Source organism: Nipponia nippon, unplaced genomic scaffold (assembly GCF_047370975.1).
Source record: "Nipponia nippon isolate SJK-2023a ecotype South Korea unplaced genomic scaffold, ASM4737097v1 scaffold_26, whole genome shotgun sequence".
NCBI lineage: Eukaryota > Metazoa > Chordata > Aves > Pelecaniformes > Threskiornithidae > Nipponia > Nipponia nippon.
The window spans coordinates 3474468-3498198 of record NW_028262343.1 but is presented as its reverse complement, the minus strand read 5'-3'; the positions used below and the strand labels follow the sequence as shown (position 1 = coordinate 3498198).

Sequence of the window (23731 nt, the reverse complement as noted above, 5' to 3'; positions counted from 1 at the left end):
CTTTTTTGTATAGCGGGGACCAGAACTGTACACAGTATTCCAGGTGTGGCCTGACAAACGCCAAGTAGAGAGGGATAATGACTTCTTTATCTCTGCTGGTGATGCACTTGTTGATGCAACCCAGCATCCTATTGGCCTTCTTGGCCGCAGCAGCACACTGTTCACTCATATTGAGCTTCCTGTCTACCAGGACCCCCAGGTCCCTTTCCACAGAGCTGCTCTCCAGCCAGGTGGATCCCAGTCTGAGCTGCACTCCTGGATTATGTTTTCCCAGGTGCAAGACCTTACACTTGTCTGTCTTTGTTAAACTTCATAAGGTTCTTGTTAGCCCACTCTTCCAGCCTATCCAGATCTTCCTGCAGGGTGGCTCTCCCTTCCAGAGTGTCTACTTCTCCACTCAGTTTGGTGTCATCTGCAAACTTCATCAGGCTACACTTGATCCCGTTATCCAGATCACTTATGAAGATATTGAATAGTGTTGGGCCCAGTATCGATCCCTGGGGGACCCCACTTGTGACGGGTTGCCAGTCTGAAAAAGAGCTATTTACCACCACCCTTTCGGTGCGGCCCATCAGCCAATTCCTCACCCACCACACAGACCACTTGTCCAGGCCGTAACACATCAATTTCTCCAGGAGGAGGCCATGGGGAACCATATCGAAAGCCTTGGAGAAGTCCAGGTAGACAACGTCGACTGCTTGCCCCATGTCAACCAAGCAGGTCACTTTATCATAGAAGGCCACCAGATTTGTCAGGCACGATCTGCCCTTGGTGAAGCCATGTTGGCTTTTCCCAATCACATGCTTCATTTGACTCGTGATGGCCCCCAGGAGGATCCATTCCATAACTTTCCCGGGGACTGAAGTAAGACTGATGGGCCTATAATTACCCGGATCCTCCCTTGAGCCCTTCTTGTAGATAGGGGTAACATTTGTCTTCCTCCAGTCCTCTGAGACATCCCCCGATCTCCACGACTTCTCTAAGATTATGGAGAGTGGCCCTGCAATGACATCAGCCAGCTCTCTCAACACCCTCAGGTGGATGGCATCATGGCCCATCGATTTGTAGGGGTCAAGCTCCTGTAATAATTCACATACTAACTCCTCCTTCACTGATGGTGGGTCTATGTTTGGATCAACCTGGATTTTTGTTCCCAACGCCTGGGATCCAACAGTGTTGGTAAAGACAGAGGTGAAGAAAGTGTTGAGAACCTCTGCCTTTTCAGCATTGTTGGTGACTGATTCACCTCTGCTGTTTAACAGTGGGCCTAGGTTTTCCTTCTGTTTCCGCTTGCAATTTACATACCTGAAGAACCCTTTCTTGTGATTTTTGACATCTCTGGCCAGTTCCAATTCAAGCTGAGCTTTTGCTTTTCTAACTGCATCTCTGCACACGCTGGCAATGCCCTTGTAGTTCTCAATGGATAATCTTCCACTTCTCCATCTCTGGTACGCATTTCTTTTGGTTTTAAGCAGACCCAGGAGCTCATGGTTGAGCCAAGAGGGCCTCTTGCTCTGCTTACTTCCCTTTCTTTTATAGGGGATGAACTGGTTTTGTGCTTCCAAGAGAGCATTCTTGAAGAACTCCCAGCACTCGCTGGCTCCTTTATCCTCCATGGAAGCATCCCACGGAATCCCTCCCAACTGAGCTCTGAGCGAGCTGAAGTTTGCTCTTCTAAAATCTAGAACCCTTGTCTTGGTGCTAACCTTCAGCATGCTCAGCCGGATCCCAAACTCCACAATATTGTGATCACTGCAGCCAAGGTTGTTACTGACCGAGATATTACAAAGCAGGTATTCTTGGTTTGTGAATAGCAAGTCCAGCAGTGCCTCATTCCTGGTTGGTACATCTAACATTTATAAGAGGAAACAGTCCTCTACGCATTCCAGGAGCTTGATGGATGACATGCGAGCTGCTGTATTGTTCTTCCAGCAAATGTCTGGGTAGTTGAAGTCACCCATGAGAACCAGATTCTGTTGACCAGAAGCTTGCCTTAGTGTCCCAAATATTGCTTCATCAGCTTTATCATCGTGGTTTGGAGGTCGGTGACAGATGCCCACTGTAAGGTCCTGCTTGGAGACGACCCCTCTAATTTTAACCCAGAGGCATTCAATAGAGCACTCACAATCACCATAGTTGACTTCGATATGTTTGAGGTTTTCCTTAATATAGAGTGTGACTCCTCCACCTCTTTTTCCCTGCCTGTCTTTGCGAAACAGCCTATAACCGTCCATCGCGATTCCCCAGTCATGCGAGTTGTCCCACCATGTCTCAGTTACTCCTATGATATCATAACCTTCTGACTGGGCATGGAGCTCCTGTTCCTCCTGTTTGTTTCCCAGACTGTGTGCATTTGTATACATACACTTGAGGTGGTTGCTCCTCTGGTACGCATCTTGGGAGACAGCTAAGGAACACCCGTCGCCACTCTGGTTGGCCTGACTTACTCCCCAGTTGGATGTGGTGGCATGAGCATTTCTGTTTTGGACCCCACCCCCCAAGTCCTTCATTTCATAGAATTATAGAATCATAGAATCATTAAGGTTAGAAAAGACCCTTAAGATCATCGAGTCCAACCATTAACCTAGCACTGCCAAGTCCACCACTAAACCATGTCCTCGAGCACTGTGTCTACCCTTCTTTTAAATACCTCCAAGGATGGAGACTCAACCACTTCCCTGGGCAGCCTGTTCCAATGCCTGACCACCCTTTCGGTGAAGAAGTTTTTCCTAATATCCAACCTAAACCTCCCCTGGCGCAGCTTGAGGCCGTTTCCTCGTGTCCTATCGCTTGTTACTAGGGAGAAGAGACTGACCCCCACCTCGCTACAACCTCCTTTCAGGTAGTTGTAGAGAGCAATAAGGTCTCCCCTCAGCCTCCTCTTCTCCAGACTAAACAACCCCAGCTCCCTCAGCCACTCCTCATAAGACATGTGCTCTAGACCCTTCACCAACTTCATTGCCCTTCTTTGGACATGCTCCAGCACCTTGATGTCCTTCTTGTAGTGAGGGGCCCAAACCTGAACACAGTACTCGAGGTGCGGCCTCGCCAGTGACGAGTACAGGGGCACTATCACCTCCCTGGTCCTGCTGGCCACACTATTCCTGATACAAGCCAGGATGCCATTGGCCTTCTTGGCCACCTGAGCACACTGCTGGCTCATGTTCAGGCGGCTGTCAGCCAACACCCCCAGGTCCTTTTCTGCCAGGCAGCTCTCCAGCCACTCTTCCCCAAGCCTGTAGCGTTGCATGGGGTTGTTGTGACCCAAGTGCAGGACCCGGCACTTAGCCTTGTTGAATCTCATACAGTTGGCCCCGGCCCAATGATCCAGCCTGTCCAGGTCCCTCTGTAGGGCCTTCCTACCCTCCAGCAGATCAACACTCCCACCCAGCTTGGTGTCATCTGCAAACTTCCTGAGGGTGCACTCGATCCCCTCATCCAGATTATCAATGAAGATATTGAGCAGGACCGGCCCCAGTACTGAGCCCTGGGGAACACCACTCGTGACCGGCCGCCAACTGGATTTGACTCTGTTAACCACCACTCTCTGGGCTTGGCCGTCCAGCCAGTTTTTAACCCAGCGGAGAGTGCACTTATCCAAGCCGTGAGCAGCCAGCTTCTCCAGGAGAATGCTGTGGGAGACAGTGTCAAAGGCCTTACTAAAGTCCAGGTAGACAACATCCACAGCCCTCCCCTCATCCACTAAGCAGGTCACCTTGTCATAGAAGGAGACCAGGTTAGTGAAGCAGGACCTGCCTTTCATAAACCCATGCTGGCTGAGCCTGATCCCCCGATTGTCCCGCACGTGCCACGTAATGGCACTCAAGATGATCTGTTCCATGACCTTTCCCAGCACCGAGGTCAGGCTGACAGGCCTGTAGTTCCCCGGATCCTCCTTCCGACCCTTCTTGTAGAGGGACGTCACATTCCTTCCCCACTTGCTAGGAAGAACTTGAGAACAAATTGTGAAACAAAGTACTCTTGCATGGGAAGCTGAGTTGAGATGAGATAATTCAGGTTTGAAGAGGAAAGTAAACAGGAGAATATAAGCCTACTAGAAGACCATCTGTGCTTGTACAATCTGGATAATGTTCCAGATAATAAATACCTCAACTATTGAACTGCATTCTAACCCTTGAGAGCACTAGGCTTTGTGTGCTGAAATAGGCAGAGTAATGTCATGGGAAAAATGCTATGTCATGATGTGGAAAGAGGCAAGAGGAAAAACTGAAACAGCACATGCAACCTTAGTTCTTTGTTGTCTTAAGTTTTGAGTGCTTGACCTTGTGATATTGATGCTCTTTTAATGTAGCTTTGTTTATGTGTCTGTGTAGTATAGCAGGCATCAGACAGAGGGAGCTTTGCTGCTGATTCCTTGTAGAGTGATTAGTAAAATACTGTGTAAATGTATTAACTTACATATAGTCTCCTTAAAATAAAGTAGGCTTTTACTAGAGTTTTACTGTTCCTTTTTTAAAAAAAAGTCTAGAATGCAGAAGTTATTAAAATATAGATCAATATTGGTCATAAGACCAATAATGGAGGTTTTGTTTGTAGAGAACTATCACAACTTTGTTCAGATTCTGATAAGGGCTTCTAGGTACGACTACTGCAATCTGACAGCAGTAACCCTGAAATGACAGTAGTATCCCTGAAAGTTGCACTGGGAACCGAAGTAGGTCACAAGATGCAGCTGTCAGTGGAATGTGCTGTCTGTCCTCACACCTACGCTATCCACACTACGCTTGAATATTCAGTGTCATATATTTTCCTTCTTGACATCATGTATGATTTTGTATAAAACCACTGCCAGAAACTGGAATGTTAAGTTTTTCATTGCCAGTTAGTATCTCTGAGGAGAACTGGGCATAATTACTCAAATTCTTGCGGAGCTCAGCAGTTTTCTAGCCCTGGAGCTGCCATCCTGAAGAAGGAGGGAATATACACAAGCCTCGCTTGACGAAAAAGGCAATGATGTTTTGCACTTCACTGGGTCCAGCTTCTTGGTTGTCTCTGTCCCTTCCCCCCCCCCCCCCCCCCTTACTGTTACCTCTGTCATCATCTCCTTGCTTGTGGGGATGCAATAACTTGGTACCCACACCACATTTTAACTCTAATCTGCTGATATCTCTCTAACTGAAAACTGCTGCAGGGAACCTGCAGACTTCAACAGGACACGAAGAATAGGTGTTAGCTTTTTTAAATATTTTCTTTCTCTGTCCTCAGTTCTGAGGACTGTGCTGACTCATTCCATTTAGAGACCTGCTCTTCCATTTAAAGTGATGCTTGCTAGGGGCTGCAAGAATGCTGCTACCCGCTGTGCTCCTGTGTGTCATGCAGGGCTTAGGGTGATCTGTGAGAATGAAGGGTAAGAGGGAAATATGCATCAGCCTGCCATCCCCTGAGAAAAGTGTGGGAAGTCTCTAGCCATTCCCTGTGCTGTGGGAAGGAGGTGAGACGCACCTCTCCCAGAGATTGGCAGTAACGAAGCCCCGGTGCTGGCCTACTCAGGGTTCAGCTCTGGCAGTGTCTGTCCTGGGCCCCCTCTGGGCTCCTCAGCTTATTGAATGCCCTCCTCTACTTAGAAGCAGAAATGAATCTTCTTTTACTACATTCTTGCTTATTTCTTATTTTAATGTTTCTGCTTATCTCTCAACTTTTTGAAAGAACAATTGAATAAACAGGTGGTTTTCCCATCTCTTCCTTCTTTTTTGGGGGGTTTTTCTTTTGCAAAATAATTCAGGCATTATGTGTGGCATTGTTGTCCCAAAGATGGGTTCTTTACCCGGTGTGCAAGAACCAATCTGCACACTGACTCGAGATATTTGCTTTATTTCATTTCTGTGCAGAGATGGGTGCTAGGTGGTAATTCCACAAAGCTAGCACACCCCGTTATCCTTGCATCACATATTTATACAATTAAACAAAGTAACTACGCCTACTGTTAACACCTACTTGTTAGTCATTGGTTATTTCTATTCTTGCTTTGATTTAAAAATACAGCTCCCTTTAAAATCACTACGCATGCTCAGTGGGTAGGGGTCTTCCTTTGGAGGCGGATAGCCCCTCCAACAGAGGTGTGGTTTTCATATTATAATTAGCTGGTTCACCTAGGGGACACCAATTGGTGGATCTTGCTGACTAGCAAAATGGGTTTAAGGAGGAGTTTTGACACTCAAGGATGTATGTTCGTTGTTTTAGAGGTTTCTTGACCTTCTGCTCCTCATTATAGATATCCTAGCATTCATTATCTTTAGTACATTCCTTCTCAAGGTAGACAATATCATCATAAATTCAAACAATTAGTCATCGATTCCCCCCTTTGAGACTGTGTAAGGAAAGATTCATGTTTTCCTTATACAAGTCTCATCTTTTCATAGGTCTGTCCCCCTCAATGCGGAGCAACATTTCCATGCACATTGGATTAACACATATACACATATGAATATTAATAATCCTATAATCAATATACATATTAGCTTCTTTAGCCACGAGCTTAAATCTGGTATCCAAGAGGTCAGCCATTTCCAAGTTTCGGCAAAGCCAAGGGAAGTATCATCCTTTTGAGTTCCATGTAAAATTTTCAGTAGATATTCTGCCACTTTGGTCCACATAGACACAACAGCTGGTATTTAGGACAGTACACACTCCTCCCTTAGATGCTAAGAGCATATCCAGGGCCATTCTATCCTGAATAGTAATTTCAGCCAACTGTGTCGCTTCTTCCTGTAAGGCTGATATTGCATCCATAGTTTCATTGCCGATCTTTTCTATTGCAGCCAATATATTTATTATAGCTTTCTCGAGTTCACTAACCCCCAACCAGGGTAGAAAACATCATCTGGCAAATGAGTGGAATGCTGTGGGTCTGTTGATCAAAGGATTGCTTCTTTTATGTCTTTTCATATAGGATCATATCCATAGCCCTGATTCTAATCCATCAACTACTGTTATATTTGGGAAAACAGCTCCCAGGGTACAAATTCCTGACCAGTTTCCTGGTAGAACTTTTCTTGCTTTTGTCCCACATATCCAATACCATCCTTTTCCCTCCAGCACAGGCCAAGGAAAAGTTCCTGAAATGTCAATGGTCTGATTGCATACTGTGTAATTTCCAACAAAGGTCTGTGGGCTTGTCCTATGATCTAGTTTACCCATTCCTTTTGGAGGATTGCACCTCTGAATACGGGTACAATATTTTTCTGATGGACCTGGGGTACTTATTTCCCACTCCTGATCTTCTATTACTCTCCTTACATTGAGATGTATTCACCCACAACTCACTCCAAGATATATTGGCGGGAATAGGAATTCCGATTAAGGGTATTCCCTTCTTTGAGGTTTCTGGGAAGCGCGTACAGACCCAGCCATCAGTTTTGTTTATGATTTGCATCGTTTTTTGTATTAATTCAAAATGTACATTCTCCTCCCAGGGATTTTTCACTGTCTGCCTCTCAGAGTTCCAACTATGCACCATCATGATTAAGCAAAGGATAATGATGTTTAGTAACATGTTGGCCTATTCCTATGAAGAAGTTAGTATTTCTATGGATACACACGATTGCAATGGAAACTAATATCAGTTATAGACAACAAAATGAAGTTAGTCCTTGAGAACATTCTAACTCAAGATATGAGTCTTCCAAGTCCCAGGTACAGTTCATTAAGCTTTAGAGAATTTCAGTTTACAGTCTCTAGTCTGCTCAGCAGTCCACTGCTTCGTTGGGGGTGCTTTCTTCATCTGGGTGTAATGTATCCAGGAGTCAATTCCTTTTACCTGTACCGCTGTAAAGGTGGCCAGTAAAATGGTGTAGGGTCCTTTCCAATTTTCCTTCAAAGGTTCTTCCTTCCAAGTTTGAAGATAGACCAAATCTCCTGGATAAAAGTCATGTACCGGTGAGTCTAGAGGTAAAGAAGTCCTCTGGTTGAGGTATCTACGTAGGAAGGATAAAGTTCGCGATATTAAATAATTCCTTAACATTTCCTCCCCTTTAATTTGCATTTGGTCCTTCCTTATCGCAAGGCTATTGACTGGATAGGGTTTTCCATACAGAATTTCAAACAAACAGGCTTATTCCTTCTCTCACCCTAGGGGCTATTCTAACTCTCATTAAGGCTATTGGTAACACCTCTATCCATTTCATATGAGTCTCTTGGCATAGTTTTGCTATTTGTCTTTTAATGGTTTGATTCATTCTTTCTATTTTTCCACTAGACTGTGGCCTCCAAGGGGTATGCAGATCCCATTTAATTTTAAGAAATTTCAAAACTCCTTGCACTACCTCTGAAATGAAGTGGGGCCCATTGTCTGAGGATATTCCTTCCAGTATCCCAAACCTAGGTATTATTTCTTTTAATAAGATCTTTGTTATCTCTTCTGGTCCGATTGATACGACATGGGAAAGCTTTCGGCCAACCTGAAAAAGTATCTACAAGAACAAGTAAATATTTATATTGATTGCATTTTGCTAACTCCAAAAAATCTATTTGCCAGTATTCCCCAGGGGTAATTCCTCTTTTCACATCTCCCGCCGTCAGCTTCCATTGAATCTTTGGATTATTTAAACAAGTCTGGCATTTCTTTATAACAGTGTCAACCAAAGTTTGCATTTTTGGCCCTAATGTATGTCTTCTGACACTACTCACCATAGCGTCTGCTCCCATATGGGTCTCTTAATGCAATTTTTGCATAAGTCTTTCCATTATTTTCATAGATACCAGCACCTGGTGATTGGGGGTCACCCACCGTCCTTCAGAATTCCTTGTGCACTTTAATATTTCAGCTAATCTATCTTCCTTCTCTGTATACTTGGGTGGTTCCAAACTTATTTTTCCTTCTGGTATTAATGCATCAATTATTGGCTTCTGCATTGCCACTCTCGTTGCTGCTGCATCTGCTCGTTGGTTTCCCTGGATGATCTCCCCTTGTTCCTTTTGGTGGGCCTTGCAATGCATTACAGCTACCTCTCTGGGTTCTAGAACTGCCTGCAATAACTTCATTATTTCCTTTCCATAATTGTCAGGGTTTCCTTGAGAGTTCAATAGTCCTCTTTCTTTCCAGATTGCCCCATGGGTGTGAATAACTCCGAATGCATACTTGGAATCTGTATATATATATTGACTCTTTTCCCCTTCCCAGTCTCCAAGGCTCGTGTCAGGGCAATTATCTCAGCCTTCTGTGCTGAGGTGTTGGGAGGCAGTGGGTGAGATTCAATTTCTTGAGATCGAGTTACTACTGCATATCCTGCCCGCCTCTCTCCATTATGTATAAAGCTGCTCCCGTCTGTAAACAATTCCATATCTGCACCCTCCAAAGGCTCGTCTTTCAAATCTGGCCTACTAGCATAACCTTGCTCAATAGTGTTTAAACAGTCATGTTGCAAAGGCTCCTCTTCTGACAAAGGTAACAAGGTAGCGGGATTTAAGGATGCTACCGTCTTAAGGTCCGTATCGTCTTGTTCCAGTAATAGTGCTTGGTATTTTGCTAGTCTGCTTGGAGAGATCCAATGGTGTCCCTTTTGCTCAAGAACAGCTGTCACAGCATGGGGTACCAGCACAGTCATAGGTTGTCCCAGAGTTGGTTTACGGGCTGCTTCTATCAGTAATGCTGTAGCGGGTACAGCTCGTAGACAAGCAGGCCATCCTTTGCTTACTTCATCCAATTGTTTTGAGAAGTAAGCAACTGGTCACTTCCAGTCGCCTAGCAACTGTGTCAGCACTCCCAACACTACTCTGTGTCTCTCGTGGATGCATAATTGAAAGGGCTTATCCATATTTGGCAGGCCCAAGGCTGGTGCCTTCATCAATTCTCTTTTTATATCATCAAAACCCTTTCTACATTCTGGGGTCCATTCCAATAATTCCCCGGGACCCTTTATGGCGGCTTAGCCATCAGTCCAAAATTTGGTAACCACATTCGGCACCACCCTGCCATTCCCAGAAAGCCTTGCAATTCTTTCTTGGATTTCAGTACTGCAATTCGACAAATAGCCTCCTTTCAGTCAGCTCCAAGTTCTCTCTGTCCCTTTGAGATTTCATATCCCAAATACTGAACCTTCTCTTGGGCCACTTGAGCTTTTTTTTCTTTTCTTCTTTCTTTTCTTTTTTGAGACTCAGTAACCCGCCAGTCCCAAGAAATTTAATAAATCAATTGTGGCTTCAAGACATTCTTCCTTTCCTCTTGCTCCAACCAATATATCATCCACATATTGTAATAAGGTTACATCAGAGTGATTACCTTGCCACGTTTCCAGTTCCTTTGCCAATGTATTACCAAACAAGGTGGGGCTGTGCTTGAATCCTTGCGGGAGCACAGTCCAGCATAATTGCACCTTCCTTCCCGTAGTTGGATTTTCCCATTCAGAAGCAAATGGGGTCTGACTCTGTTCATCCACCGGAATGCAGAAAAAGGCATCTTTCATGTCCAGGACTGTAAAATAAACATTTGTCTCAGGTAAGGAGCGTGTATGGGTTCGGTACCACAGAATGAACATCGTCTCTGATTCTATTTATTTCCCTTAAATCCTGGACCAGACGGTATTCCTGGGTCTTGGGTTTCTTTACTGGTAATATAGGGGTATTGTACTCGGCATTCCTGTAATAGTCCGTATTCCAGAAAGGTATTTATTAATGGCTCTAATCCTTTTCGGGCCTCTAATTTGATAGGATATTGGGGTTTTTTTCTTACCGGTTTCATTCTGGGTTGTAATTCAGTTTTTATAGGAGTTATGTTTTTTGCTCTTCCCGGTTTTCTTGAAGCCCATACCAAGGGAATTACCGCATCCAACACCTTGTTTGGTATATCATTCTCAGGCCTTTCGGTCGGGTTCAATTCAGTCAACAAGCAAATCTGAGCCTTCCAAGCAGTATCTGGAGGTATATGCAACTGTACAGAGTTGTCAGAGAAGGTTATTTGGGCATTTAATTTACACAACAAATCACGTCCCAGTAATGGCAAAGGACGTTCTGGCATACAGAGAAATTTGTGAGTTAATCTGGTATTTCCAATCATACATTCCATTGGTTTCAGGAAAGGCCATATTATTCACTTTCCCGTTGCCCCAACAATTGGAATTGTTAACTTACTTAAAGGTCCTTTGCAACTGGTAATTACAGAATGAGTTGCTCTGCTATCTATTAAAAAAATCGATTGTCTCATTCCCCAGCTTCACTGGAACCAGGGGATCAGCTAGGGAAACCTCAATTTTCTCCCCCGGTCCCCTTCATTCATTATCTGAGTCTTCCAATAAAATAAGGTTTACATCTTTCTTGTCCCCTGATTCATTTCTTCCTTGCAGAGTGGGGCACTCATTTTTTCAGTGCCCTTCTTTTCTGCATATTGCACACTGATTGGGTCCTAATGGTGTTCGTGCCGCTGGGGCCCGTCCTCGCCCCACACCATTCCATCCTCTTCTCCCTCTGATTTGCTTCATCGTCCAGATTCAAATCCATCCATTTTCTAGCTACTTCACATAACCTTTCTATCGCGACAGCCCATGCAACAACTGCTCTCCTTTCTCTCAGAAGCTGTATACTTTACCAGGTCAGTTGTTAGCTTACATCTTTTCCGAATATCAGGCTTTCTATACAAAGTCATAAAGGCATCAACATAAGGTATTTCATCCCATTTTCCCATACGACAGCAAAACAACATCAATTGCAATACAGTATTATAGTTTACCGATCCATTTTCTGGCCAGGTCTCATCATCATCCAATTTATAATTCGGTCACCATTGATTACAATATCTTTTCATTTTGTCTTTTGTCATAGGGTCCTCTCCAAATTTGTTCAAATGTTTCAAAATACAACCCAAAGGGCTACAGGGAGGAATCGTGGATTGGTCTGATCGCATTTTAACCAAATTCTTAAATAATTACCTGTTACGTATTTGCCGGCTCTGATCCTCCTGGTCAGTATTTCCCTTATGCGCGCTCGGCTCTGACCCCACTGGTCAATTAAGGCAACCCTTGCCGAGCGTCTACGTGCAACTTTAATCTTCCACGGAAGCAATTGACCTTATAATAAAATTTTACAAAATTTTACACTTACTGAGGTTTAGTCTGATATAATATTATGTACAGAATTCTTCCCCAGTACAGACAGTATCACTTCTCTTTCAATAGATGATAGAAATAGGGCTTTATGAAACATTAAATTAATAGGTGTGAAACATGATTAGCAGCCACTATTAAAGTATTAAGCTATTATAAAGGAAGGTGCTTGATCAGCCATTGTTTTGTTATAGTTTACCAGCTAATCTTGTTGGAGGCATTATCACAACTTGCTTGACAATGACCCTTACTTTTACATTTCTTCTTCCATGTTAATTAACATGCTTATGTTTATTATAGTTAATTTCAGTGCTGGTCAAACCATTTACATTTGGACGTATTGTATGACTTTCAAACAAGGATAAATATATATTCATAAATATATGAATGCATAATTCACTGTGTTAGTGGATACAGTTGCATGCATAAAGAGTATATCTGCATGCAGATAAGCCAGTTTTGGTCATCTTAAGACCTACGCTCTCAAATATTAGACTTTTATGTACAGCTGTGTTGTCATCAAATGCAATATGTATGCACAACCTTAAATGCCATTTCTGAAAAAAGAACATAATGCATGGAGTAATCTTGATTCAGAGCTAAATTCAAGTAATGTTAGTATATAGTTCCTGTAAAATATTTAGAAATTAAACTCCTTTTGGTGGTGTGTATTGTTACATTCTAAGTTATATTCATGTTTTTATATTCATTTTCATTCTTCTTCTAGCAATAATGAAAGAATTAGCTCAGAAACATCTGAAGCAAAATTCCAGCTTTAAATTTCCACTTGTCGTTGCCAGGTACTAACTCTAAAATATCTTTTTTTACTGAGAACCCTTCCAAAAGGTGCAGCTGTGTGCTGGTTTCATCTTGCACTTCGTAGCTGTGTTGGCAACTGTCGTGGTTTAACCCCGGCTAGCAACTAAGCACCACACAGCCGCTCGCTCACTCCCCTCCGGTGGAATGGGGGAGAGAATCGGACGGGAAAAAGGGAGAAAACTCGTGGGTTGAGATAAGAACAGTTTAATAATTGAAGTAAAATAAAATAGAACAGTTAAACAGGTAAAGCAAAAGCTGCGCACGCAAACCAAGCAAAACGAGGAATTCATTCACTACTTCCCATGGGCAGGCAGGTGTTTGGCCATCTCCAGGAGAGCAGGGCTGCATCACGTGTAATGGTTACTTGGGAAGACAAACGCCATCACGCCGAACGTCCCCCCCTTCCTCCTTCTTCCCCCAGCTTATATACTGAGCATGACGTCATACGGTATGGAATAGCCCTTTGGCCAGTCTGGGTCAGCTGTCCTAGCTGTGCCCCCTCCCAGCTTCTTGTGCACCTGGCAGAGCATGGGAAGCTGAAAAGTCCTTGACTAGTGTAAGCACTACTTAGCAAGAACTAAAACATCAGTGTGTTATCAACATTATTCTCATCCTAAATCCAAAACACAGCACTATACCAGCTACCAAGAAGAAAATTAACTCTATCCCAGCTGAAACCAGGACAGCAACCCTTGAACGTAAGGTATGCTCTTATCTCTCACACGTTGCCGTTGCCTTAGAGCTGTTCAGGCCTGTCTGTATCAGGGAGAGCGAAGAGTTCACAGATTGGAGCGAACCCTGACTTGTGGTTCATCTCATTGGTTCTCACTGTGGCGAGGTAAAAATAGAGCTAGTGGAAAATCCAGCTTTTATCATGTGTCATCAGAAGCTTCTTTAATATCTGGAAACCTACTACCAGCCTTGTGACTAGAAAGAAGACTCGAAAATTGTATGACAGCTTTTCAGAACCTTAACATTTTTGGAGACCGTGGGATATAAAAAAAATTACAGGAATTTGGGGGAAAAATTATTGTTTTAAGTGAAAAACTGATACTGGATTGTAGCAAAAGGATCTACAAAGTTGCTCAGATTCTTAAGAGTGGATTTGGTTCTCCAAACCTCTATGTTGTGCTACAGCATGCTTCAAAGCAAAAGATACTTTTGAAATCAGATAGTAAATGCCGGTTGCATGTGAGCTTTTTTTCTCTTTTAGTGAAAGTGACCTATCTGAAAAGTTTTCCTTTCCCTCTGTAGATCTCTTAATATGCACGCTGAGTTTTCTTCTGGAACACATAATCCAGAATCAGGACTTCTTTAAGGATATCTTGTATTCTGGCTCTGGGAGTCATTGTTTTTTTCCAAAATTAGCTGTAGTTTTCTTCAGTTTAGCCTCTGCCATTTCCTGTCAGCATTTTGAAAATGAAGGGCAGTGTTCCTAGATTTGGCTGTCTTCTGTGTAATTGTTATAAACTGGATTCAGTTCTATGAGTAGTTAAGTCTCTTTTTTTTTCCTGACAGATGTGTGTTTTGTGAGGTCTTTCGACTTTAAATGAACATCGTTTTCTTTTTTGTGCAAAAGTTGGGAAGCTTAAAGTACAAGACAGTATGATGCTATGAGTTAATTGTATGGGAGATGATGCAATGAGTAGGAAATCCTAGAACAGGTGGGAGGTTAAGTAATTTTAATTTGTTTATGGCATCTCCTACATGCTGATAAAGTGAATGTTTTTTTCAGCGTTGCTGAGCACTATAACTATGTGACTTAGATGTATTGTTCTGTCATTGCTGTGTTGAAGGTAACTGCAGGTTTTGTTCCTGCCATTGTGTGTGTGTATATGTGTGTGTTTTTGCTATAGAGCTTATACTCACTAGTGTGTGCATAGTATTGAGAGAGAGGTGAATATACTGAGTTTTCAGTCAAATTCATAAGTATTTTACAATTTATGTATGTATGGAACAGATTGTCATTATTTTAAATGCTCTTTTCATATCTAAAATTTCAGCAATGTCTCTGGTAGATAGAAATTTCTAGTTTTGGAGAAAAGGAATGGGGTATAGGGAGAAAGAGACATCAGAAATCCTCTGAACTCCTAATGTTTTAATATTTTTCCAGTTGCATATTTTAGGGTAGCAGAGGAGTGTTGGAAATCTTTCATTTTAACCAATGTGACATTTGCTTTACATACATATGTTCTGTAGACATATTATAGATTTTATATAAATATAAAGGTGAATGTGTAGCTTCCAAAAGCCTTTCACTAAGGATATTATTGATCCAAGAATACTGTACAACAAAGAGGTTCAATAACAGATTATAATACAAACCTAGTTTATAAGCTAAGATCCTGCTTAAAGTGTAGATGAAAAGCATGAAGCGTCAGGTAGGTTGCAGGAAGAGGCACTCTCTGTTTAGGTAATCTGGGTAAGGTCTACATCCACCCATTCTTTATGTCCCATGGAGACAAACTGTTTTCTGTAGTGTCTTTCTTCACCCTGCAAGGGCTTCTTCCCATCAACTGAAGTCTTCCCCTGACACTAGGTTCAGATTTGACTTCCATCCTCTGTCTCTATTTCTTCTTCTTTGTCTCTACTTTCTTTCCTCAATTTCAGTTTAGACTGTTAGCTGCATGCTGCCTCCAGCTGGAATTATGAGATGAGCATCTTTGTTCAGAGATGATGCGATTTCATTGCTGTTACTTAAGACAGAGAAAGGTTCTTAATGTAACTAGCTACCTAATGGAGCAGAAAGTTATTTTCATAAGTAAAAATATGTAAACTCTGTTCTTAAAACCTGTTCTTCCTCTGCTACCATGTAAAGGATGCATTTTATGCCCTTAGCATTCTGTGAGTCTATTAGTATCTCATAATTTGAGTATTTTCATAGCATACCCTTTGATGTGACTCTGATCTGATCCTTCATTTATTCTTTCAATAGATTTGCCCTCACCATAAGATAGATTCATGGCTTGGGGTCGAAAGGAACTATTTGATCTGAATACTACAAATCAAATGGTCTGTATTTCAGCATGCCTCAGCAGAGGCTGCTTGGACTGCAGCATCTTCCATTTGAGCCCAACTTGATAAAGCAGATATGATGTTATCCTAAAAGAGGTGTTCCAGATGGCACCTGAAAGTGGTTTGAAGATGTAAAGAGATGAAAAGTCCACTCCTTCCTTGAGTAGATTGTTCTGCATTAATAACTATATTTGGAGATCTGCTGGTCAATATAACACTGTGATTAAAAGCTAAATACAAACAAAGCACATGTTATATAGGTGTAGCTAAGTCAACTATCTGACAAAACTTTAGAGTTTATTATGTCTACTCATTTTCATTTTTTGGCTAAATATGGCACCATCAAGGAAGGAAGTAGTGTGGTTTTTAACAGAACCTATCCTCTAAAAAGCTATGCAGACAATCCTTAGTTATAGTGCTGTCTTTTATTGCTTTATCATATGAGTACAGTATCAGGTTTTCCTTTATTTTGCCCAGGATTGATAATGTAACTAGTATGTAGTCATCGGGGTCATCTTACTTGTCCTTTCAGAGTGCGGATCAAGCATTAGAACTCTCTTGATCCTCAGGAATTGCTCTGATTTTCCATGAGTCTTTAAAAAGTAACATCAGCAGGCCAGAGATCTCCTTAGGCAACTCTCTTGGGACTCCTGAATGCTCATTTTCTGGGCCTCCTAAGTTAAACTGTTATGACTAACAGATGTTTTTCTAATGTCCTTTTCAGTTATGAATGGACTGGAAAGCATTTCATCATTATCATACCATCATTCTGCTTCTTTTTGAAAGGGACATGTCTCAGTGTCCCAGTATGCTCCACTTCCATTACTAGTTCGTAAATAATAATTAATTATCTTTCATTTCTCTTAGTTTTCTGCACTTCCAAACTTCTTCTGTACCTTCCTTGCTGTCTTTCTCACTTTTAAATTGTTTGCATTTTTAGAAAGTTATATAATTGCTGCTTCCAAAATAGGGTGAATTCTTAGCCAAAATTGTCTGCTTTCTCAGTTGTGTGGTGTATTTAATTTTTTGGATATCTAAAAGTTTTTCATTAAAAACTCTCTATTCATATTTTACTGGGTTTTTTTTCTCCTTCTAGTTCAGTTTAAGTCTTCTAGAAATACAATGTGTGCGTATGCGTGCATGTATGTATGCATATGCGTGTAGGCACATACATGCATGTGTGTTTAAGAATTGTTCTCTATTTGTCCGTGATGAGTTTAATCGGGCAGAGATCACCATTGCTTAGGCAACTGGCAACTTTTACTTCAACGATTAAGCTTTCTTGGTCAATCATAACCCATCAAAGTATGCCAGATGTTTCTGGCAGTAGTTTAATAATATCTTTATGTAAACATTTTGCTTTCCAAGAGTTAAACAGGACTGCTCTAAAACTTTAGAATTACTCTTTTGGCAAAAATAGTGCATTTAGAGATAGATCATCTCTCACATCACAGAGCCAGAACACTCCTTTATACAGTATATTCTCTCAGTGAAGAAACTGCGTTGTGTGAAAACTGACCTTGTATAAAATCTGTATGCAGGTTAGCTTGAATCTACAAAATGTTCTTTTATGATTATACCACAATTTATTCTTAACCAGTCATTCTAGAAAAGAAAGTTCTTGCTTCAAGACAGCTATATCATTAAAACTATTATGCTTGAAAAAATGAAAACAAACAGAAGTTATCATTGAGCTTTTGTACAAGTATGAATGTGGTGGGTTGACACTGGCTGGATGCCAGCTGCCCACCAAGCTGCTCTATCACCCCCCCTCCTCAGCTGGACAGGGAGAGAAAATATAACGAAAGGCTCGTGGGTCGAGATAAGGACAGGGAGATCACTCAGCAATTACTGTCACAGGCAAAACAGACTCGACTCGGGGAAATTAATTTAATTTATTGCCAATCAAAATCAGAGTAGGGTAATGAGAAATAGAACCAAATCTAAAACCACCTTCCCCCCACCCCTCCCTTCTTCCCAGGCTCAACTTCACTCCTGATTTTCTCTACCTCCTCCCTCCCGAGCGGCACAGGGGGATGGGGAATGGGGGTTGCGGTCAGTTTATTACACGTTGTCTCTGCCGTTCCTTCCTCCTCACGCTCTTCCCCTGCTCCAGCATGGGGTCCCTCCCATGGGAGACAGTCCTCCACAAACTTTTCCAACGTGGGTCCTTCCTACAGGCTGCAGTTCTTCACGAACTGCTCCAGCGTAGGTCCCCCATGGGGTCACAAGTCCTGACAGCAAGCCTGCTCCAGCGTGGGCTCCTCTCTCCATGGGGTCACAGGTCCTGCCTGCTCCAGCACGGGCTCTTCACATGGTCACACCCTCCTTTGGGCACATCCACCTGCTTCACCGTGGACCTCCATGGGCTGCAGGGGGACAGCCTGCCTCACCATGGTCTTCAACAGGGGCTGCAGGGGAATCTCTGCTCTGGCACCTGGAGCGCCTCCTCCCCCTCCTTCTTCACTGACCTTGGTGTCTGCATAGTTGTTCCTCTCACATATTCTCACTCCACTCTCACAGCTGCTGTTGTGCAGCAGTTTTTCCCCCTTCTTAAATATGTTATCGCAGAGGTGCTACCACGGTCGCTGATTGGCTCGGCCTTGGCCAGCAGCAGGTCCTTCTTGGAGCCAGCTGGCATTGGCTCTATTGGACGTGAGTGAAGCTTCTGGCATCTTCTCACAGAAGCTGCCCCTGTAGCCCCCCCGCTACCAAAACTTTGCCATGCAAACCCGACACAATGAAATACTTGTTTCTACTGTTATTTCAGGCCTTTGTAAGTGTGTTTTACCCAGGGGATCAGCAACTCCCAGCACACTGGATGTAAATGTTTCAGACCAAAAGATTTTTTAATTTCCATCCTTGCATTTTATTTCTGCCCATCCATAGGTTGCAAACTTTTATTGTATTTCCTTTTCCTAGGTAATATGGAGGGTGATTCTAGAACTGACTGAGGTCTCTAAAAGAAAATGCTGTAAAAATGCAATTGTCATCATTTTTATTTGCTTTCTGATTAGTTGCAGAGTGTTCTCATTTAGGCCTGACAAGTGGGATGTTTGTTCAGTATTTAAAAATTAACTGGTTGCATTATGTGCCGTGACTTTCGTAAACATAAATTGCATTTAACTGTAGCTTAGCTTATTTTTCTTCTTTTACAGCTTTTTCACTTCCAGATCTTACGGAGCAGTTTGTACCTCCTGATGTTGCTCCACCAATCCTCATCAAGATAGTGGAGACAATTGAAAAGAAAGGTAGGCTGAAGAATGATCTACCAAGGTTTTTTGTTACTTGTGTGAGCCAAGACTGCAGAATCATATCCAGAGCTGGTATCTCTCCTTCCTAGAGCTGCTAATGCATTACATTACTCAACAGATATGAAAATAATCTCATTTAAGGTTTATTGTATTGGTTTCTGCTCAGTAGAGGCTACTTGGACTGTAGGAGAAAAACCAAAGCTTACCTCAAATGACATTTAATAACTCAACTAATGTAAATATTATTGAAAGTTAAGGGAGAAGGGTTTGGTATTGCTTTGTTTTTTCTAACCAATGAGCACCTTAAGTTGCTTATGGAAATGCCATCATGACATTGAATTGGATACAAGGACAAACAAGTAATGTGTTGCCCCAAAGTGGAAAAAAAAAAAGAATTAAATATGAAAAAGTTACAAGAACTGTTTTTATACTTCAGGAGCCAGTTCTTTATTGCAGCTATATGCTAAGCCAGCCAGTGTTATTTTTGTGTTTTTCTGATCTGCTTTCCCATGTTGATGTCTCTCTATCCTTTTGAGGCTTTCCCCTTTCTTCTACTATATGTCCTGCCTCTTTTGCCCTTTATCTCTCTTCCTGGCTTCTCCTCTGATTTCACCTTCATAGTCCTGGTGAGGTAAGGAGCAGCCCAGTGGGTCCTGCTCATTCAGTGGCCTTACAGCCTGGGAGTGAGAGGAAAAGTAGTATTCTGATCAGACTCAGACTGCTGTCCTTTGGGACATGGGTTCTCACATAGTGCTGTGACACTTTTAAGAGAGCATAAGCCTTTTCTGAATGAGTAGGAGCTTGCTAATATCAATGAGAAGGGCTAATGTTTAGCAACAGTTTGCATAAGCAAACACTGCTTCCAGGAAACGCCACTGATACTATTAAATTGTCAGTGCTCTGCATCCTTGGGTATGGTCTCTTTCCTTGTGTCTTCTGTATTTTCTCTGAAGTAGGGAAGTAGTAAACAGTATCTTTCATCTGAAAGCATTGTATTGGTGTCTTTTATTCAAGTGGATTCTCAGGCATATTATGTGACGTATACAGACATTTTCTCTCACATCAGTGATGTGAAACTCGCCCTACATACACTGTGAGGTTATGGGCTCTACGGGTAGTCAAATGCAGCCTAAGAGTTACCTGTCCCATAGAAGGGACTCTGTCTCTGTTGGCTGCATAGGATGCCAAAGGTTAGGCACGTTTGTAACTTATAAGTCTCAGTTAAATCTTTAAAGCTAATTAGGATGTGTCAGAACTTTTGTCATGTCCCTGTCCCATTCCTGTGGTGGGGTATTATGACTCAGACTGCTCACTTATTATCCACCTGAAGGACCTGGTGTTTCCAGCTGGCATGTAGAGTGTAAAGGAAGATCTAGCTCCCACGTTGCTCCTGCAAGCTGTTTTCTTCCCTGGGGTATGTGAATCTGTTTCCTAGTCCTGGCCTTCTACAGTCAGCCCATGAAGAGTTGTACAGAATATGTGGGACTACCGGCATCTCTGATCGTCCTTGGCCAGCTCTTTCTGCAGACCCAGCAGTTTGCATGTACAAAGAGGTGTCTTACAGCCTTAAAAAGCAATCACGTTCCTTAGTGTAGTAGGTGGTAGTAGGATGGTGGGAAGAATGTTGCTAATTTATACTGTAAGTACTTATTTGAAGAAAACAGAAGTATGTTGTTTCATGGCAACAGTCACTGGAATGTTAATGTATCCCATTGATTTTGTTTTGAAGATCTGGAGTGCTCAACTTTGTATGGAACACAAGGCTCAAGCAGCTCAGCAGAATTAAGACAAATTCTTGAGTGTGGTAAGTACAGTTCTCTTTAAAGCACTATACAGATTTTGTGGTCAGATGGATCCTGTTTTCTTTGCTCCCCTACTCAGCTTATACATGAGCTGGTTCTGAATAATATAATATTAAAAAGACAAATATAAGTAAAAAAGGTTTATTACTTTTACAGTTAATATGAAAGGTATTTTTCACTTTTACAGGTTGTCTTTTTTTCATGGCTCCACTGCATGGTTCTTTTTTAAAGAATAATTATTTTAATCATTTGTTGGTAACTTGCTTGTTCAAGGACCGAAAATCTAGCTGTACAGAAAAAAAAGGTGTTTTGTTCAGAAGCAAGGTAAAGATACACTATTCCTGTAAGGCTGCAGGTTAATATTTTGTAAACAAAATGCAATTTGTTTACATACAGTTCTGTGCATGCATTTTTTTGGTCCAGTATATGGAGAGGCAATCTGAATCCCTTGTTAAGTCTCTAAACTGAGGTGTACTTTTAAGAAAGGTTCGTCTGTCTCCTGAGATCAAGAACTTGTGTTTTACATGTATTCTTATTTAAAATGTATTTAGGTTTGAGAAAGGAAAACAGGACTTTACCCTTTAATAACAACATATCTTTCTTAGCTCCACATTCCCTGCCTGCTACCGAGCTGATGCTGGAAGGGAAAGGGAATTGAATTGATGTTGCTGCAGTAGGCTGGGTTCTCAGGTTTTGGACAGTAAAATGCAGCTACACCACTAACACCATGTACCTGTTCAACTTTTCTGAAATATGCTTCCTTCTCTTTTTAGTACTCTTTTTTTCAACTTCAGGACAGAATATACTGGCATGGCAACACTCAGTTGCACTATGAGAGATCAGGAGCTACTGTAGGAGGAATGCTTGACCACGCCTTTGCAAGCTGGGGTGAGATGTGGGGTGTGAACTTCCACATACATAAAAGAGCACAAAAATACAAGGGCTAGAAAATGAAACTGGTTACATGCCGTGTTGCCAAAGGGACAAAGGAAACAAACTCAAGCTGTGAATTAGCTCTCTTCATTTTTAGTAATTGCAAATATTAACAAAATGAACAAGAAATGATACTATGAGTTGTCTGTTCCTTCAGATAAAAGAGCATCCTGTCCTCTGCTGATTGTGATGGGAGTGAAGGAGTATATGAGTGCAAGCAGGGAGAGGAGATATGTGTGTTGTCCTAGCAGCCTAAGCCATATTTTTAGTATTGTAATTATATTTTTCAGTTCAGATAAATCCAGATTTTCTATGGCACCAATATGAATGTATCTCTTAATTTATCTGAATCCCTTGTTAAGTCTCTAAACTGAGGTGTACTTTTAAGAAAGGTTCGTCTATCTCCTGAGATCAAGAACTTGTGGTTTACATGTATTCTTATTTAAAATGTATTTAGGTTTGAGAAAGGAAAACAGGACTTTACCCTTTAATAACAACATATCTTTCTTAGTTCTCTTTAAGATAGGATCAGAATCTTCCAGGACAGAGCCAGCACAGTGGGTGTCCAGACATATGGATACAGACAGATCTGATCTCTGCTTACTCTCTTGAATTAGCAGAGTGCAAGTCAGCTTTGGTCTCAAAGTTGTGAACTCCATTAGTGTGTTGTTCTGCTTATGGTCAAAATGCTCTCCATATTAATTGGATAACTGCCTGTTAGCTTCAACACCATTCTATCTAGCTCCAAAATCAAAGCTGACTTGCATCTGGCCAGCTCGGCAGATGGAAGAGTTCAGGTCTGTTTATGACGTTACACTGAAAGAGTTGCAGAGTACCACAAGCTTATTCTGACTCGTGTATTCATTATAACAATTTGGGATATACTTCAGAGAATGGGTCAACACTGAGAGAACCAGGACTTAACTTGGCTTATGAAATAAAAAACATCCTGTGAGCAGCAGAACTAATGAAAACTATTTCTTATGAATTTGTGGTTAGATTCTCTGACACATAATTGCTCTTATAGAATTCATACCCGCACTGCAAGTTTTTTATCATCTGAGCCATTCATAATGTCTTTTTTTTCTCACGTGGATTCTTTGGTGTCTAATAAGGATTGAGCTCATACTGCAAGCTTTCCTTTGGGGAAAACAGGAAGGAGTTGGAGGAGCACTAAGTGTCTCGCTACCCTTCTTGGCTGCCTTTTTTCACAGTGCGTGTAGACACACCATATATCTGATTCCTTTACCTCCCTGTTGAATTTGGTTTAAAATGGCCAAATAGGTTCAGGAGTTATTTTACAGGGGACTTGGCTAGCCTAGAAAGTTGGTCAGCATTAATATCTCTAAATTCTGGTACCAAACATGGATCTTTCTGTAAACATTTAGGACTTTACTGCACCAGTTTCATGTTTTAAGAGGAAACCTAATCTTGCTTGCATTAAGTAAGCATTTCTATATTTTCCTATTTTTATTTTTGCTGCTGATATTCCTTGCTTCAATGCTAACAAGTAGTCCTAGCCCCATACTAGCTACTATGAAGAAAATTAATTGTATCCCAGCCAAAACCAGCACAATGTGACACTCCCAAACCTTAGCCCAGGTCATAACTATGCTGGAAGGGTACCAGGTTTTACAAGATAAATCCTAAAACTGCTGCATAAACCACCAAGCACCCAGTTCTGCATGTGTATATTTGTTTCGACTCACATAAATATTTACAGACTTGGGGCCCCAAGTTGTTAATCAAGCTTCCAGTCATCATAGAGGTAGCTACCAGTAGAGAAGCTGCATTTGCCCAAACCCTTGATTAATACTTACTTCTTACACAAAATATTTACAGGTAAAACAAAAAC

At 41.9% G+C, this 23731-nt stretch overlaps 1 protein-coding gene across 2 annotated transcripts in view; it reads left to right on the top strand.

Moving 5' to 3' along the window:
- Nucleotides 1-23731, top strand: part of LOC104019556 (phosphatidylinositol 3-kinase regulatory subunit alpha-like) — a 74834-nt gene that overhangs the window by 22549 nt on the left and 28554 nt on the right. For both annotated transcript variants that reach the window (XM_087762513.1, XM_087762514.1), the window contains exons 3-4: nt 19046-19138; nt 20871-20945. In XM_087762513.1, the coding sequence (XP_087618639.1) occupies nt 19046-19138; nt 20871-20945 (168 nt within the window). The remainder of the gene's footprint in view (nt 1-19045; nt 19139-20870; nt 20946-23731) is intronic.